The 17,898-nt window shown below is 35.8% G+C and overlaps 1 protein-coding gene across 1 annotated transcript in view; it reads left to right on the top strand.

Moving 5' to 3' along the window:
* Positions 1-9,214: 9,214 nt before the first annotated feature.
* Positions 9,215-17,898, top strand: part of LOC129263809 (metal cation symporter ZIP14-like) — a 28,101-nt gene continuing 19,417 nt past the window's right edge. The window contains exons 1-2 of the mRNA XM_054901720.2: positions 9,215-9,679; positions 10,353-10,558. Coding sequence (XP_054757695.2) covers positions 10,519-10,558 — 40 coding nt within the window. The 5' untranslated portion in view covers positions 9,215-9,679; positions 10,353-10,518. The remainder of the gene's footprint in view (positions 9,680-10,352; positions 10,559-17,898) is intronic.

Raw genomic sequence — 17,898 nt, 5'->3', positions numbered from 1 at the left:
AAAAGCGGGCTTCTCCGGAAAATTTCGACGTGTTGTGTTCGCTTGATGAACAATTCTTTGGTCTGGGTACTTTTCTTGGTGGCTACCTATCAGGTAAGGATATCATTTGAAACACATTTTTGTTGATGACGGGATGAAGGCGGTTTCAAGATTGAAATACAAGACTATAAAAAGTCCAAATCGCCCAGGAAACATACGTCAAATTAAATTGATGGATCCTCAAACTCGACCTTCAAATACCCTGCAGATGCGCTATTGCCTCATTCATACATGGAGGTAGAAAGCTCCATGTTCATACCTACTGCAATGGCTACCTAGAGCTCCCATTGAACTTAAACCATGTTCCAAATCTATCGTTTATTAACTCTGAATAGCGAAACGTGACGCAACACGGAAATCTTATACATTAGTAGGTAATCACAATCATATTTATCATTCAGTTCGTTGAGAACTGTCTAGAAAATGATAAATAAAATACTTCACCTTTAAAAACTGGGATAATGGACACATACAGTGTAAACAAATCTGCTAATCTGCTATCTTCCAATAATTTTCGCCCAGATTTAGACCAAAATTAGATTTAAAACAGAGTTTAGAATATAGGCCATAGGACCATATACAATTATTGATATCTATCTTCTACTTATATTCTGTGTTGATTACTTTCATGTTTTATAACTGAAGTTCCTAATGGTTTTTAAATATTTCCTACTGTATACGCTTGTTATCGGATATACTATACTACTTGTTACTACTACTACTATTTCTACTACTACTGCTTCTCCTACTACTACTATACTACTACTACTACTCCACTGCTACCACTACTACTACTACTACTACTATACTAATACTACTACTACTTCTACTACTACTACTACTACTACTACAACTATATATATACACTTATGTTGATAATAATTAGTAATACCATTACCATTATTACTACAACTACTAGTACTACTCCTACTACTACTACTACTCCACTACTACTACTACTACTACTACTACTACTACTACTACTACTACTACTACTACTACTACTACTACTACTACTCCACTACTACTACTACTCCACTACTACTACTACTACAACTAACACAGTACTACTATTGCTATAGCCACACCATCGCTATTACTACTTCTACGACTGCTGCTGCTGCTACTATTTCATCTACTACTACTACTACTACTACTACTACTTATGATGATAATACCATTACCATTATTACTACAACTGCTACTACTACTACTACTACTACTTCTACTTCTACCAATACTATTACTACGACTACTCCTCCTACTACTACTAAATTTACTTTCTTGTCAAAAACCACTAATATTACTAGGGGTCTATCACTTATATCGTTTAGCTTTCATGGAACATGCTTTCCGAAGTTGTTACCAAAATGACCAAATTTTTTACAGAAACCTTTTTTTTTTTGCTTGTCAAATTTCTCGTTACGAAACAATGACCTTCATTTTGTAGTGAACCCCTTTTTTTTCTTGTTCTTTTTTCTTGTCAAATCTACATCAACACCCCCAGTAAAAAAAAAATATTATTTCCAGGGCACTGTATACACTGTTAGAAAATTTATCCTTAAAATCAAATAAGTTCCTGCAGCAGAGTCTCGAGAACATCTGTAATCTTACCAGATGGCGTAATCTTACATTATATCATGTAAAATTACAGGAAATTGGTATTTGGTGTATGGAACCTTACAAATTTCCTTAGATAAAACACCCTTTTCCCCTTTTTAAACAGACCTGTTCTGTTAAATTGCAGAAAAATTCATGTTTTATGAATTTACAGAATGATTCTGTTATTGCTTTCTGCAATTTCTTCTCTTTTTTTCTGTAAAATCAGGGGGGTTTTAACAGTGTATAGGCATATACCCGCACTGCAGGTATTCACAGTCTTGAGTTATCTTCACACGGTTAAATTTGAGCATCTCCACAGTGTGTTCACATAGTATACTATGTCAACACACTGTGGAGATGTTCACACAGTGTAGAATTGTCTTCACACTGTTAAATTCGCGCATTTTAACAATATAAGTCCACTATGTGAACACACTAGGCGTTGTGGCGTGCGCCTGTTTTCCAAGCTGTGGGGAAGTTACAAATTGATGCAGAGGTTCGAGGTCACGTCTTTCGGATGGTGACGTTAAAGGTCGGTCCCAGACGTAAATAATCATATATTATTGATACACGTCTGACAAAACTCAAATACACACAAACACACACTGTACGTCGCTGTGTTTTTCCAGGAGGTATGCCCTCTTATTCTACGGTTAGTACGTAATTATGTAATGCTTTTTTGTTTCTATTTTTTCCGTAGGTGTTGTTGCTCAACATTTTGCTTCGTATGACGCTACTTTCAAACTTCTAGCTGGTGTGGATATTGCTGTGTTCTTGTTGATGTTCCCGGCCTTATTAATTAAGAAACCAGTCAACCTCTAATAAGCATAAACCTAGATGGACTTTGTTCCTTATATGGTAATTTCACCAATCACCATGGTACAGCGCCCATCAGCCAATCAAAATCAAAGATTCCATTAAAGTTACCATATTTAGTAATTTTTATGCAGCGGAGCCCACTTCGTCTTTATATTTTGTCGAATAAAAGGTTGAATTCATTGACAATTCATCTAATCATACTCACTAAGAAATTCGGGTTCAATTTTACACCCCTAGGGGTGCACAGGCTTGTCCCTATACGAGTACCCCTAGCGGTGCACACGTATACACCCCAAATAGTGGTGTACAGTGTGCACCCCTATTTGGGGTGTCCATCTGCACCTTAGAGGGTGTACACGTCTACCCCTTAGGGTGCATAATGAACCCAACCTAAAATAACATAAAATATTGTCGAGACTTCCGGTCCATTCACTTTCTGTATCGTTTTTTTTAGTTACTTTAGTTGGGACTCGATCTCACCTCGTTTTATCTGTAGTCAATATTCTTCCCGCTAGGCCAGCAGGAAGCGCTGAAACCAGATGAGGTCTCTAGCGACATGATCCGATTCCTTTTTTACTTGTGCTGATGGTTGTGATTCAAGTAGCTCTATTTACTGTTTCTCCAAATGTATATGTAATCAAATGTGTTTTTTAAACAATTATCATCACATAAATATTACATATATAACAAACCATTTCACTTAGGTAAAGTGTGGCGTTGGTGCTTCGTTTTTTCGGGTAATCTTCGATCACAAATCAAATTTATCTATACCATGGCATACGTCTATCAGCGAGACTGGTGGGGCGCACGAAAAGAGTACAAGGGTGTACAACAGACACGTACTCTTGCATAAGAGCTAACTTGCACCTCGATGGTATTAACGGGGAATCCAGCCTTGGCCATAAAATGTTTTGTTGGAAAGGAGAAAAATAAATTAAACGGAATGGTGAAAGTTTGAAAGAAATCGGACAAGCAATAACAAAGTTATAGCTGTTATAAAATTGAGATCACTAATAGTATGTACATTTCAAATTGGCAACTGCGTAAGTAAATTATGGCAAGGGGCAAGGACAACTTTCCCATAGGCCATGTAATCTATTATCAGGGATTTGTGGTTTTCTCCTAAGTACCCATTCCCCTGGGGCAGTAATCTAAATATAACCCAGGTAGTATATTGTTTTATGTCCTCATGATGAAAGAAAAATATAATTTGAAGTAAAACTTTTGGGAAATATGACATTTTAGCCATAATATGTATTGGAGTACATGGAAGAGCAGTCCTTGCCTTACATCACTATTACATCCCATATGCGGCCAATTTGAAGTCTCCATGAGTATAGTGATTACCAATATTTACAACTTTAAAAAAATCATAACTTTCTTGTTGTTGATCGTCCAATATTGTTCAAACTTTCACCTATCAACTTGTATGATTTTTCTTTTTCTTATAAAAACAAGTTTTTATTTGGGTTGGATTCCCCTTTAAGGGGTGTACGCATGTACACCCCATTTGCACCGGGATTTCTTAGTGTGTATCGACTTCGTGTGACTAAACCTGCAAACATGAGCACACTTTGCAATTTCAACCAAACTTCCAAGCAGTCCAGAAAAAAACTTGTGTAAAAAAAAACACTTGTATCTTGTTTTCTTATCAACTTTACAATTTGGAATTTTACAGCATAAAGGAGAAAATAATCCTTCGGATAAGCTATTTTTTTAATTGTGGCTTTTTGAAGACCAACTTACTATTTTTGGCTATCACAGAGAACCTTCCTTGGCGACTTATTGGTGGTTTGGGGGTGGCTGGTTACATTGGGTCAACAGAAACTTAAGAAAGATAGTTTGCATTCAGAATGCTTGTAAACATGGGTGTCGATCGGTATTCTTGGTTGGGGGGATGATTCACACAAAAGTTCTTGTGGATGGGGATCTTTCAACATTACCCCCACTAAAATCACAAGTTAGGACATTTTGGAGTAATTGATATGCATGGTGTTCTTGGAAACTCCTTCATTGTTGTAGTGTACTGTACTTATATAATTTTTTTTGAAAATTCAATTTGTGTTACAAGTAAGCCTATTCTAAACTCATACGAAAGAAAAAAATGACAAAAATTGTCTGGACCATGTGCATAGTGATCTGTTTACTGAGCATGGTGTATACACAGGGGCGTCGATCCATTTTTCAGATTGGGGGGGGGGGAAATCATGAATCAACGTTCCAAAGGCGCTCGATCATACAAAACGAACAAACTCACCCACACACTAGGCCTATATTATATATATATATATGCATACATATATATATGACTCATGAGAAATAGACACATATCTTACCCTCACCAACAATGCGAGCGCGAAGCGCGAGCTGAATTTTTTTAGTATGACACGAAAACAGGAAAAATGTACCTGTTTAGGTTTGTTTGTAGTAACTCATGAGGAGCATAAATACATGAATCTCACTAGAGAGCGAGCTAAAAATTTCTTTATATTCTGACGTGAAAGCTTGATATTCTAAGCATTTTTGGTACCAATGATTAAGATGGGTATCTAGAAGAACAATAGATGCGAGCGCAAAGCGCCAGCTGAAAATTTTGATATTTCGATCTGGAAAAAAAAGACAGTTTAATGGACGCTTTTAATAAAGAACAAGATATATATATCCATCAAAAGATTATTGCAAATCGAAGCGGGAATTCTTTTGAGGTATAGAACTGAAAGCGGGACATTCTATTCACCTATTTAATCATGAAAAGTATGGGGTTTTGGTACAGAAATGATGCAAGCGCGAAGCGCGAGCTGAAAATTTTTATATTCCAATCTGAAAAGCAGACATTTTGAGCACGATTTTAAATCAAAATCGAGTTGGTATCTCAATCTCGCTTGCTGGTTTCAGTGTAGCATTACAATCTTATTTTTTAGTTGCACATGCGGAATTATTGGGAGGTGGCAAAACGATATGTTCCCCCCAAATATTTTCATTGGTGGGGTGATCGCCCCCCCCCCCGAATCGACGCCTCTGTGTATACAATGTCTCTCTTAAATCTAACCCGACTGGCAATATCTTTTTTCTTAATGCATGATGATAACATGCAGATTCGGACCAATTAAGACTAGCACAAATTACAAACTATGTGGCTTCTCGTGCGCCATCGGGCTTACCGTCATTCCATAGAGCTATTACTGTATGTAATAGCTATATGGTCATTCCTTAGACGATTTATCTTGCCACCCTTTTACTCCCGTTTATTGTCCACCCTTTTGAATTAATTGATGTATTAAAATTATTTTTTTCACCACTGGTGGGATGGAACACCCTATCAACAAAAGTTGTTTTTCGTTGGGGTCCTTTTATGTCATGTGTTAAAAATATCATATACAAAAACATTTCACTCTTTTTCATCCTGAACCTCCACGCATCTGTTTAATAGTCCTGAAAAAGAATGTTTTTAATTAATAACAATATACACAAATTGCGAAGGAAACAAACTGATTGATGACATAATCATCACTATAATTATCATGATCAAACTTTTAATTTTTTCATCATCATTATTATAATTTTCTACCCTAAATTATTGGGGGGGGGGATGATAATACAGGCCACCCCCCCCCCCACTTGAAATATTGGGGGGGATATATCCCCCCCATCCCCCCCGTGATCGACACCCATGCTTGTAAACAATATTTTTAATACAACTCTAAAATTATGTTTAATCTTATTAGTTGAAGCAATGAAGAAAATGTTTAAGACTCTGTTCTGGTGTGTCATTCAAGTTAATCACCTTTGACTATATAAACAGCTTTTGGAAACACCAAACTGATCAGCTTAAAAGAAAACAAAAATGGTTTTAAGACGTTAAAAAAAATACTATATGCATAATATCAAGTACCCATATTTTTTTTTTACATTTTCAAAGGAAATCCATAATACAAAAACTGTCTTTGGCATGTTTAGTGGTCCCTTTATTTTCATGTCCATACGCTTTATTTATCATACTGGATTTCAATCCGTTAATTTGTATCTGAATTATTTTGTTGCTTTGGAAAATGATTGCTATATTTGTTGCTATGAAGTTCTTGCAGGCTATCTATATTATGTAAACATTATTGCAACCATTCGACCAGAATTCCTGATATATTGTGAAAATGTGATATTAAATGTCTTTTTGTACTTTTTTGTAAAGAACGTAATTTGGAAGTGTTTGTTTTGTGATTTCAAGGAATTTTGATGTTATTATTATTATTATTATAAATACACTCTAAATTCCAAGGATTTAAAACAAATCCAGATCGGCTGTGAAGAGTGACCATCCGAATAAAAGATTTGAATCTAAATCTTTCGAGATTTTCAAGTTAACTGTTATAGATTTAAAATAAATTCAAAATTCGGCCGTTCGGGATTAAACTCATTTTCTCCCTTCGCGAATGCGAGAAAATTCGGGTGGGATTCGGGAACCGATTCGAATCCACCGAAACCATCCGAATCAGGCCGTATTCGGGCGGAATCGTACACTTGCGGATCCAAGGGGCGGAGGCACAACCGGCCCCCCTTGAGAAGCAAAATTAAAATTTGTAATGTAGAAATGGCATTATAACAAAAGTCTGCCCCCCCCCCCAGCTTGGAAGTAAAGACCCTTTTTTTTTTCTTTTTTTTTTGCTTGCTTGCTTCATAGCTTGTCAAAATTCTCCGGGAAGGGGTTAAAACCTTCTTTTTTTCCTTACGAAAATTTTCCTCGGAAAAATGTGCCCCCCCCCCTTGGAAAATTTTGGATCCGCCCCTGTTCGGGAGGATTCGGTTTTGGTGTATATAACCCTAGCTTAACATCAATAGTGTAGGCTGTCTTTGCATGCGCTACGTACGTGTCATGGTTTCATCATTATTTCGTTGTGAGTAAATAAGGACACCACAAGACCGTCGATCGTATAAAAAAAAAAAAAAAAAAAAAAAAAAAAACTGTGTGCAACACACTTGTAATCGTAGATGGCGCTACAGTACTTCAGGGTCTCACGCGCGTAAAACATTCCCCATAGACTTATGTGTTAAAATTGCACTTTTGAAAAATTCATAAAAAATAAACGTGAAATTAGAGGGTCGAATTTTTTATCTGACATTCCATATCAAGTTTAAGTTAAGTTTAAGTTAAGTTTATGAAGATAACTATAATGGGATCAAATTTATCAACTGAAACAGTAAAATAGCCCCAATTCTTCCGCCAGTCAAAAAATAGTCACTTTATATCTTCCCAATTCGGGCAAAGGAAGTTCAATAGTTACTATTTCTAGAATCAGTGTTAGATTTTCAATTATATTCATTCACTTTTGTCATTAATCAGCTGTATCAAATTGAATTTTCTTTTTGAATGGGTTAATTAGGATCAAACGAATATCTTTAGCCTTCCTGTTGTAATTGGCTCATGGAACCTCAGGATTCACGCGCCTAAAACATTGTCCATTTTCTATGTCGCAGGGGCCGCGGAAGATTGTGATTTTTGCATAGTCAGCCCCCGGCCCCCCCCCCCCCTTGAAAACCGTTCCGCGGCCCGTCTCGACTCACGAGTGTCATTAACTGTCACACTGATCAATAAAACACAAAGATGAAATTCGAGGGTAGAATGTAAACTACCGGTGGATAGGATAGGATATATATCTGGAATTCCATATCTGACCAGAAAAGGGTACCTCGATCTCAACCGGCTTATTCTGGAACAAAAAATAAATCCGTAGGCCTACTAATTATGAAGACAGATCTGACGACTGACGGGCTCCCAGTATACCCCCTCAATTCTTCGCCAAATTAAGCTCCGAAGTTGAATGATATTCCGAGGAATCAAATATAGAAAGAGAAGAGGAGATGACATACGCCGCCCCACCCCCGGCCCCATGACCTTAAAAATCCTGGTGCCCCCATGCACTAGCTGGTATTTAATCTCTTTTAGCCTATATGTGATTTGTAAGGGTAGTATCTCGGATATAGCTGCCACTTCATCTCTTCTGTTGTTAGGCTACCATGCAGACAATGGTTGGCATGCAACTTTCAGGGGCCGCGGAACGGTTTTCAAAGTGTGGGGGGGGGGGGGGCTGACTATATAAAAAAATTACAATCGTTTGGTCATTTTTAAGTTTTTGTACATGGTTTTGGAAAAAAGTGGCCCCATGCAGACTTTTGAGCTATTTTGAGTCAACTTGCATATATGGCGAGAGGATTCAACGAATCGCCAAATGTGGACTAGCTTAAAACTTTTTGTTTGTCGACTTGGCTATGATAACGTATCTCGCCACATCAACTTTTTTTTCAAATCGACTTGGCCACTGTTTCTCGCCATGTCGACATACAACTTTTTGTCGACTTACTTGGAGAGATAAGTTTCTAGTCATGGCATGTTGACATAAACCCATAACGTCATCATCGACTTTATTGTCGATAGCACTTTCGTACCTCAGATCAGGACTGAAATTGAGCAGAAATTCCGTATTGCCGATTTTCGGGGAATGTAAAACAAAAATAAAAAATAAAAATAAAATCACATTTAACCATTTAACTATTAATTACAAAAATAATGATGTACTAAAAAATTAAAAAACAAACGGAAAAAATAATTTGAGGGCTAAATTTGCTTTTTAAATTTTTTTAAAAATATTTTTTAAGTAAAAAATCTTAACCAATAGACGTGGTGCTTAGTTTGGCAATTCAAATACCCGAAATGGGTGTTCATAACTTAAGTTGCTTCTTAATTCAGTCAATGACGCAATGTGTGTATACAAACGTGCGTAGGGCATGTGCAAATGAAGCCGGTAATCTGCATAATTATAAATTACCTCAGCTCAGAAGGGCCAGGCCTACGTCAGTATTTACCGTGATCTTATTTATCTTAACATGGTCTTGACTCTTGGTGATGCCAATGCGGAGAGTCATTTGCCCAGTTCGCTAATCTTTTGTGGGTATTCATGTATTGGTAAACACAAACTTCAAGTTGAAGTGCCACGTCGCATGCATCGGCCCTCCTTTTTTTTCTTCTTCTTCACGGTCTGTTGCTGCGGTTTTGTGCCGGGATTAGCGGCGGGGCAGTGACGTGTCAGCGGTGTACCCGTGTTGCTTTCATTTGCTTTCCAACTCCAGCAGAGCTCAGCCGAGACTAAGACAAGTTGAGCCGAACGAATCATCAAACTACGCCGACAGGCCTGGCGGTGAATCATTCAGCTAAATAGTACTAGTACCGGTAAGGCGGTATCATGTCTGCCTTCAGTTCATGCACTTGCAGTAGAAAAGATTGTCTAGAATTTTGCACTTGAAATGAATGTTGATCATGCGATCACTCAAGTTGAGTGATCGCATGATCAACATTCATTTTCTCAACTCCATCTGTATTACTATTAGATATCAAGTCAATAAAGACTTTGTCTTTGATCTACCATGTTACTTTACATGTACTACTACTAGGCAGTGATGTAGTTGAAGAGTCTGGCATGGACACAAATTGCTTCTTTACGTGATCCTGTGGGCTGGCTGTAGATTGCTTTCAAGATCATGAAGATATAGAGTAGACTCAAGTTGTCTCCTTTTATTTTGTATGGTTTCACTACCGATTTCTTATTCATGATTTGATCATTCATGGTTGATTGTTAGGAGAATTGATTTCTTTCACTTGCTGTATTGACGATAATGTACGTTTTAAATATAGATCTAGGCCTACATGTTTTATGCAAATGAAGATTAAAATTTTTAATCTTTGACTTTAGTCATTTCTTGCAAGTACTTTTTTGCATTTGTTTTGTTTCACTGTAAGTATTTTCTCTTAATGTAATTGTAATGCACGTTGCACTCTTAAGCGCTATAAAAATGTAATTAGACCCAAAACATTATTATCAAAATTGTCTCTTTTTTTTTAACAGCACCATCACATTAGCGTCTGCCAGACTGCCACTCTACCTGTAGGCTGTAGCCGCAAGTCCGCTGTACTATCTTTTTTCCTCATACACTATCCAGACCTGAGCCGGGGTCTACGTGAGATTCTTTTTTTTTTTTCTGAGAGGGAAAGGACTAGAGGCAACTGTAATCATGATTGATCAAGCTAATTCAACAGCAACTTCATTACCAGGTGAGTCTGGGGTAGTAAATGAATTAACCCCTCCCCCCCCAAAAAAAAAAAATCACAACGATTCTAGTATGACTTATATGCTTTTCACACTACTTTTTCACTACTACTCCTTAACCCCGGGAAATTGGTGGGGCTAAGGGGGGGGGGGGCCTTAGCCCCACCAATTTCCCGGGGTTAAGCTTAGCCCACTTCGTTTTCACACTACGTTTTAGCAAAGTGGGCTAGCACGGTAAATAGTACGGTACTATCTGGCCCCGCAAAAAAGCAGGGTTAGCCGGCTTATTGTGGTGCTACATGTAGCACCACAATTGCGGTGCTAAGAGATGCAGTGTGAAACGAAACCGGGCTAAGGAAAAGTGGGGCTAAGCAATAACCAATCACAGAAGTCGAAATTGCACGTTAATCACGCTCTATATGGTAAAATCATCAATATTCATGAGCTGTGGGATAGTCCGGGGTTAAGGCGTTAACCCCGGCTAAGCAGATAGTATGGGGTTAAGGATAGTCCGGGGTTAAGGATAGTATGGGGTTAAGAAAATGCAGTGTGAAAAGCATATTAGAGCCGTACTTAAATGCCTTGTTGTCCTTGGTATTAAAGACATCAGCACATAGGATGAGCACTACTGCATATTGATCAATAAGACTGCACGTTTGGCATTTAAGTATGAATCTAAGTAAAGTCATACTTAAATCTTTGTGAAACACACCCCAGGTCTACTTTCTGAGTTCATCATCAATATCTTGTTTCAATAATTTGTATTTCAATTCATGTTTTGGATCATTTGGGAATTTCCAGGGCTCTTATAGGGGCATTTTGGGTGACGACCGCAATACTGCAGAACGCTTCCCCGGCAGTGCCCAGTTATGCCGCTGTTGCCACAAGTCTAAAGATATATCAAAGCTTTTGTATTGGTTTCGGGGTGGCAGGTCATTTTTCAACCTGCTTGAAAATATCAATTGCATGAGTCAACGACTAGTGAAAAATTTGTAATTATTATTACCAAAGTTTAGAAATGAAGTAAGTTGTGCCATTTTATTGTGAAAAATCACTCCGTCAAATCTTGCCTGAAATGAGGCGATCAATTTGGCAAATAGCACATTGTGATTTGCAGGGTTTTTCAGTGATATTTTGTATATACATGTAGCAAAACATGAATAATATCCATTTCATAAATTTAGTTAAGTATGACAACTCTTTTGCTTAAAAAAGGATCATTGCATGCTCAAGAATTTAGTTGATTAAATTCTCTTTGCCAGATACATTGGCTTGTATTCTGAAGTCAGGTTTAACTTAGACCATGGTCTAACTCTGTGCTAAAATTATGGGAAGCCAAACGAAAAAAAAAAATTCAAGTTGTTAACACATGCTTCTTATATTTACTGTGCTCTTTCCTGATTCTTCAATGGTGAAGACAATCATCTATTTTACTTCCTAGACAAATTTTATGAATGATTTGAGAGCCAAATGAGCTGAAATATGATATCTCTATTGTTAGTGATTTTTGTAACGATTGGCTATCCATACTTAAACCACAACTTTAAACCTGAGTTTAAGTTAAACTTAAACCCGAGTTCAGAATACGGGCCATTAAGTTGTACATATGTTAGCGGATATTTCAATACGGAGTCATTTACGATTCCTTACTTGGCAGCTAACAATGGCTTTACGTAATTTCTCAAGGAAATTTCACAAACACAAGGGGGTTTGAAAAGAGGCCAGGAAATTATTAATTTGGAATAGTTTGGATATGATTATGAATAATGTTGAAAATTAAACACAACAGAGATATCGAGCCATTGTCTGCTGATATGTCAGAAAATCTAAGCTTGATATTCAAGATCCATGACACATTTCACAGTCAGACCGCAGGTCCCTATGCTAATGAGCAAAAAGGCCAGATTCATCCAAATCATCTCGTGGCTGAATCCTCCTCCTTGCTCGTGATTCGTGAGATTTTCTTTCTCTAAGAATTTACCTGTTTTAACCTCAAGTTAAATGAAATATTATTGCACCATCGGATAGAGTAAATGTTACTCTTTCATATTGGTCATTTATTTTGTATACAATATTTTGTTAAATAAGTAAATTTCTGGCCTGAAAATGTGCCTCAAAACTGAATTTTCTTCCTCTGTTTCCTTTTGCAAATTGTGCAAAACTTTTTATTTTGAGCCTCAATGATATCTATATCAACATAAAGCTGAACTTCTGTACTTTCTCACAATGCCACTCCTGATATGCGGCACCTTTTAATCGGGTCAAGATCACACTTTTCCCACCAAGGTACAAGACGAGATTTCTGAAATGTTGTACTTGCATGAAATCCAGAGTTCTGATTGGCTGGATAAGGTTCACATAACAACAGGCGCGGGGTATTTGAGGATATTACCACATGGGAAGTGTGACCTTCCCATGAACCCAGGCACTGGAACCGTTGGAATTTGCCAATGTGTGGTCTCTTTGACCGATCAGAGTGCAGTATTCTTGTTTTCAAGCTGCTTTATGTACTTGGCAAATTAAAAGTGTGATCTTGACCCGATTAAACCAATTCTTATTTTGAAACCTATATCATTTTAAAGCATACATATTCAGCTTTATCATGATCTAAAAATCATTTGGGCTCAAACAAAAATAAAGTGTGAAAATAGCAGCTTTTGTCAGGTGAAAATAATTATTTTGTAGCATATTTTAGATCAAAATTTTAACCTACATTACAAAATCTTTGAATAAATTCAAACACATGACCTGAAAGAATGATTCATCTTCTTTACAATGATACCAAATTCATGAAATTCGATGCACAATTAGAGCAGCAATGACCGAATGAAAAGAGATGTTTTGGTCTGCATCAAGCTCATTAAATATGCAAAACATCTCAAGTCATGAATATCACTTGGATGAAAGAAGCCACTTTCTTAGGACCTGCCGTCTGACTGTTCACACACATCATGTACATTATAAATTTCAACACCCTGCAGTCACAAAAAAAAAAAAAAATTAAAACTTAGATTTATCTTACTGGGTTACAGACTACCATTGTACCATCAGGGAAAAAAGGGGACAGAAATAGACTTGAATAAATTTGATCTATTCAAGTCTATACTGATGGCATTCATGATTGATTAGTAAATAACCCTCATCTTTTCACTTTGATTGATTTAATTACAAGTACATGTAAATAGATTCAGCCTTTAAAAAATGATTTAATAAAATCAAGGCCATTTCCAGTTTATTCAAAGCACCAGGTAAACTTCAAAATGTACAGCTACCAGGTTTAGAAAAAAATATTGTCACAGATCTATGGCTTTTCAATTGAAGATTGGTTATTAACTTGTCTATCTTTTATAGACTTTTATTTTTAATTGTGTCATTCTATGCAAATAAAATGTGTTAATGAATGTTAAATAAATGAAATGCACCATTGCTTTGATTTAAAAAAAAAATGTTATTTTTATACATGTAGTTGTAGCTTTGATTTATTTTAGAGCACCTGATGTTCAAAGTAGAATGCCCTTAATAGTTCACCACATCTCCAGAAAAATCCCCACAATCAATACAGGGGTGAGAGAGTTCAGCTTTTAAAGGGGAAGTTCACCCTGACATAAAGTTTATTGTAAAAATAGCAGAAAAATGATAAAAAATATTGCCGAAGGTTTGAGAAAAATTCATCAAATAAAAAGTTATTAGAATTTCAATTATTTGATTTGTGACGTCATATGCGAGCAGCATTCCTACATAGCGAATGGTAAATAATCAATGAAATGTCATTTTCTCAGAAAATTGAAAATGGTTTTCACTGTACCTTTTGTATATCAATAGACAAATCAATTCATTTTTCACCCGATCATGAATAGAAAACAAAATTAAGTCATCAGGAACCATACAAAATTTGAAATTCATGCATTTTAAATACATAACACATGGGGCAGCTGCTCGTTTATGACGTCACAAATCCAAAACTTTGAATTCTAATAACTTTCTTATTCTTTAACGGATTTTCCTCAAACCTTTGCCTATATTTTTTACTATTTTTTCTGCTACTTTTTCAACAAAGTTTTCTTCAGGGTGAACTTCCCCTTTAAATAGCTGATTTCATATATTTTGGGGTTTTGATTTTCAGCTTACTTTCAGTTCATTTTAGTTTTCCTCTGAGTCTGTGCAAAAAATGTGGGAGCTCTTTCTATTTCAGCTTTTTTTCAACACTCTTTAGCTTTTTTCAGATCTTTTTATTTGTGCCCACTCACACCCCTGATTTCATCTTTCATGCGCTTTAATAATTTAAATGTATTATTTTGAATGATTCAAATTACAAAGATTGTGCAAGATGAAATGATAATTTGTTTTAAAAAGTTGACAATGTCACACAAAACTTTTTAATCAGCTTTACTGAACTGGAATGTATTTATTTATTCATTTTTCATTTTCTGCTGGTAGTAAATTGTTACCCCTATAATTGAAATTAGTCAATGGTATTAATGTTAAGGTACAGGTATGTAAAAAACTTAATGGAATGCAGATTCAAGGCTCTATCAAAAGTTATATGCTCTTGATTTGTGTTTAAGGGGAAATTAAACTTGAATAAAAAGTTGTTTTTATAGAGGAAAAAGGAAAATCATATCGGTGAAAGTTTTCAAACAAACAATATAAAGAAAGTTATTGATTTTCAGAATTTGTTATTATTATTATTATTTATTTCGGCATTGAAAAGTATAAGAAATTGGTACAGTGTAGTACAACACATAATAAACATAACAGAGTATATATTGAGCACCCACTGGACTGCCAGGGTCAAATAAAGTTAACTGAATTACTGTACATAGTCAATAAAGACCATTTGACCCTATCCAGTGGGTGCTTACATAAAACAGAAGCGGATAAGAGAGTGAGCATGAACAAAAAGGTTTAAGATCAATTATAATAGAATAACATAGGTCTACTTGATGTCACTTCATCTTAACTTAGAATGTCAATATTAATGAATTTAAATTTATAAATAAAATGGTCGTTACGAAAATGTAAAAATAGCAAGGATAACAGCCACGATAACAGAATCCTGTAAGTTAATCATAAGTATACCTAAATTATCCCATAATCACAATAACATGACCAAGGAGAACCATCCACTACCACAGGGGTATTTTGGCAATAATACTCGGCACATCGACTTACAAACTCGGCACAGCAACAGACAGTATCCTCTGCGGCCGGGTCCACGAATTATAGATATATCACAAAACATCAATGAATATATGAACTGTGAACTTCAACGTAAAAAGGATCTAAGCCTATAAAATGGTCATTACTTATTTGCAATTATTACAACTATTACAGTTTTAATTATTAAAGGGTAACGTTATTGCGTTTACTCAACACAACACTAGGAGATAAGTTTTAATCGAACCTTAATTCACATTAGGATGAGGCGAAATCCATAGGCCTATGTCATAAAGGACAAAACAAATCGGTGTTGGAAGCACAATTTGGATTGCTTCCCCTTGCTCCAAAACCTATTCTGAGTTTGTAAAACTGATCCAGATCACATTATTGACAGTTTTTTGACACATCAAAAACTAGTGAGTGACCTTTTTAGGACCACCTTCATTTCATGTTTGGTGTTATACTTGTGTCAAAAATGACCTAACACCAACACCAAAAGGTCAACACTGAACTTGAAATCACTCATTGACTCTTTAGGGAATAATTTTGCTTTACAAATTTGAATAGCATTTTTGGTCATAAGAGAAAAGCTCTCAACCATTAGTGTACAGTCCTATGTAAAAATATGCTATACAAAAGACTTATTAATACATAGCAGTCTTTCAAAAATGTGGAGCAAATTGCGATGCGATACCAGGAAAATTATTTCCTGCTCTTTCATGATTTGGATAAAGTACAAATTTTACCTGTGCGTGTGCAAATAAGGGAAGCTTTAAAAATATGTAATTACTCAGTGCTTGAGCTACATACAGGGCAGAGGTGGTGTTGTTTTGTTCAAGTCAGTCGAAGATTGTGTAAACCTCAAAACAGCACACCAAGCATTCTACACCAGAGTTTAGTGTTATTTGAACAATAATACGCATTGAAAACACATTTTTATTTCAACAACACCAACACTGAAAGGTATTCTTAACACCAAGCAGGGTGGGAAATACATAAGGGCGATAGCCCAGATTGCCCTTAAAATCCCCACAAAATGCAAGCTTTGGGGCCACCATTCTTTCTAGAGTCGCCCTAAGATCTGTCACAAACTATATTCAAGATTATTCAGATAATTAATATTCTACATATATGTCAACAACAAAAAATGACTGTGGCAGAATAATGATATTTGCTTTCACTTCATAACTGCTTGTTACGCATAAAAAAGAAGCCCTTAAAATGGAAGAAATAGCCCCCCAAATTCTGCAATCACCCTGATATATGTGGAGAAAACGATAACCCCTAAAAAGCAAAAATAATTTCATACCCTATTCATGTATTTATCTTCAAACTCCTCGTGTATCTTTCAGTACATGTGATCATGCTACATTTACCTCTATTACAATTTAAGCCCTACCATCACATTACCAAGGTGTTATCATTATTACTACCTGTGCTACATGTAGAATAAATGCCCATAAAAACTTTTCTAATAATACTCATTATTCCTTTCGTCGCATACTTGTAGGTCTTTACTGTCACATTACTGAGGTGTTATCTTTATTACTATACCGGAACATACAGTATGCACATAAAAACTTTTCTAATGGTCCTTATATTTTCTTTTTTCATGTACATGTAGGTGCTTAAAGGACAAGTCCACCCTAAAAAAAAGTTGATTTGAATAAAATGAGAAAAAATCCAACAAGCATAACACTGAAAATTTCATCAAAATCGGATGTGAAATAAGAAAGTTATGATATCTTGAAGTTTCGTTTAATTTCACAGTTACATGCACATCCTGGTTGGTATGCAAATGAGGAGACTGATGAAGTCATCCACTTACTATTTCTTTTGTATTTCATTATATGACATAATAATTTTCTCCTCATTGTCAAGTGAAACAAACATGAATTCCACCCTGAACATGTGGAATAAGCATTGTTTGATATGGTTCAGTCAAGTTTGTCCTAATTGTCAATTCTGTAAAAATGGAATATTGTATAATTTAAACAATAAAAAACAAAAGAAATTGTGAGTGAGTGACATCATCCACTGTCTCATTTGCATGTCACTGAGTAGTTCATATAACTGTCTTGTAAAAAAATAAGTGAAACTTTAAATTTCATAACTTTCTTTTTTTACATCCGATTTGGATGAAGTTTTCAGCATTATGCTAGTTTTATTTTTCTCTAATTATCCA

Source organism: Lytechinus pictus, chromosome 6 (genome assembly GCF_037042905.1).
Source record: "Lytechinus pictus isolate F3 Inbred chromosome 6, Lp3.0, whole genome shotgun sequence".
NCBI classification, from domain to species: domain Eukaryota; kingdom Metazoa; phylum Echinodermata; class Echinoidea; order Temnopleuroida; family Toxopneustidae; genus Lytechinus; species Lytechinus pictus.
This window is presented reverse-complemented; position numbering and strand designations above follow the sequence as displayed.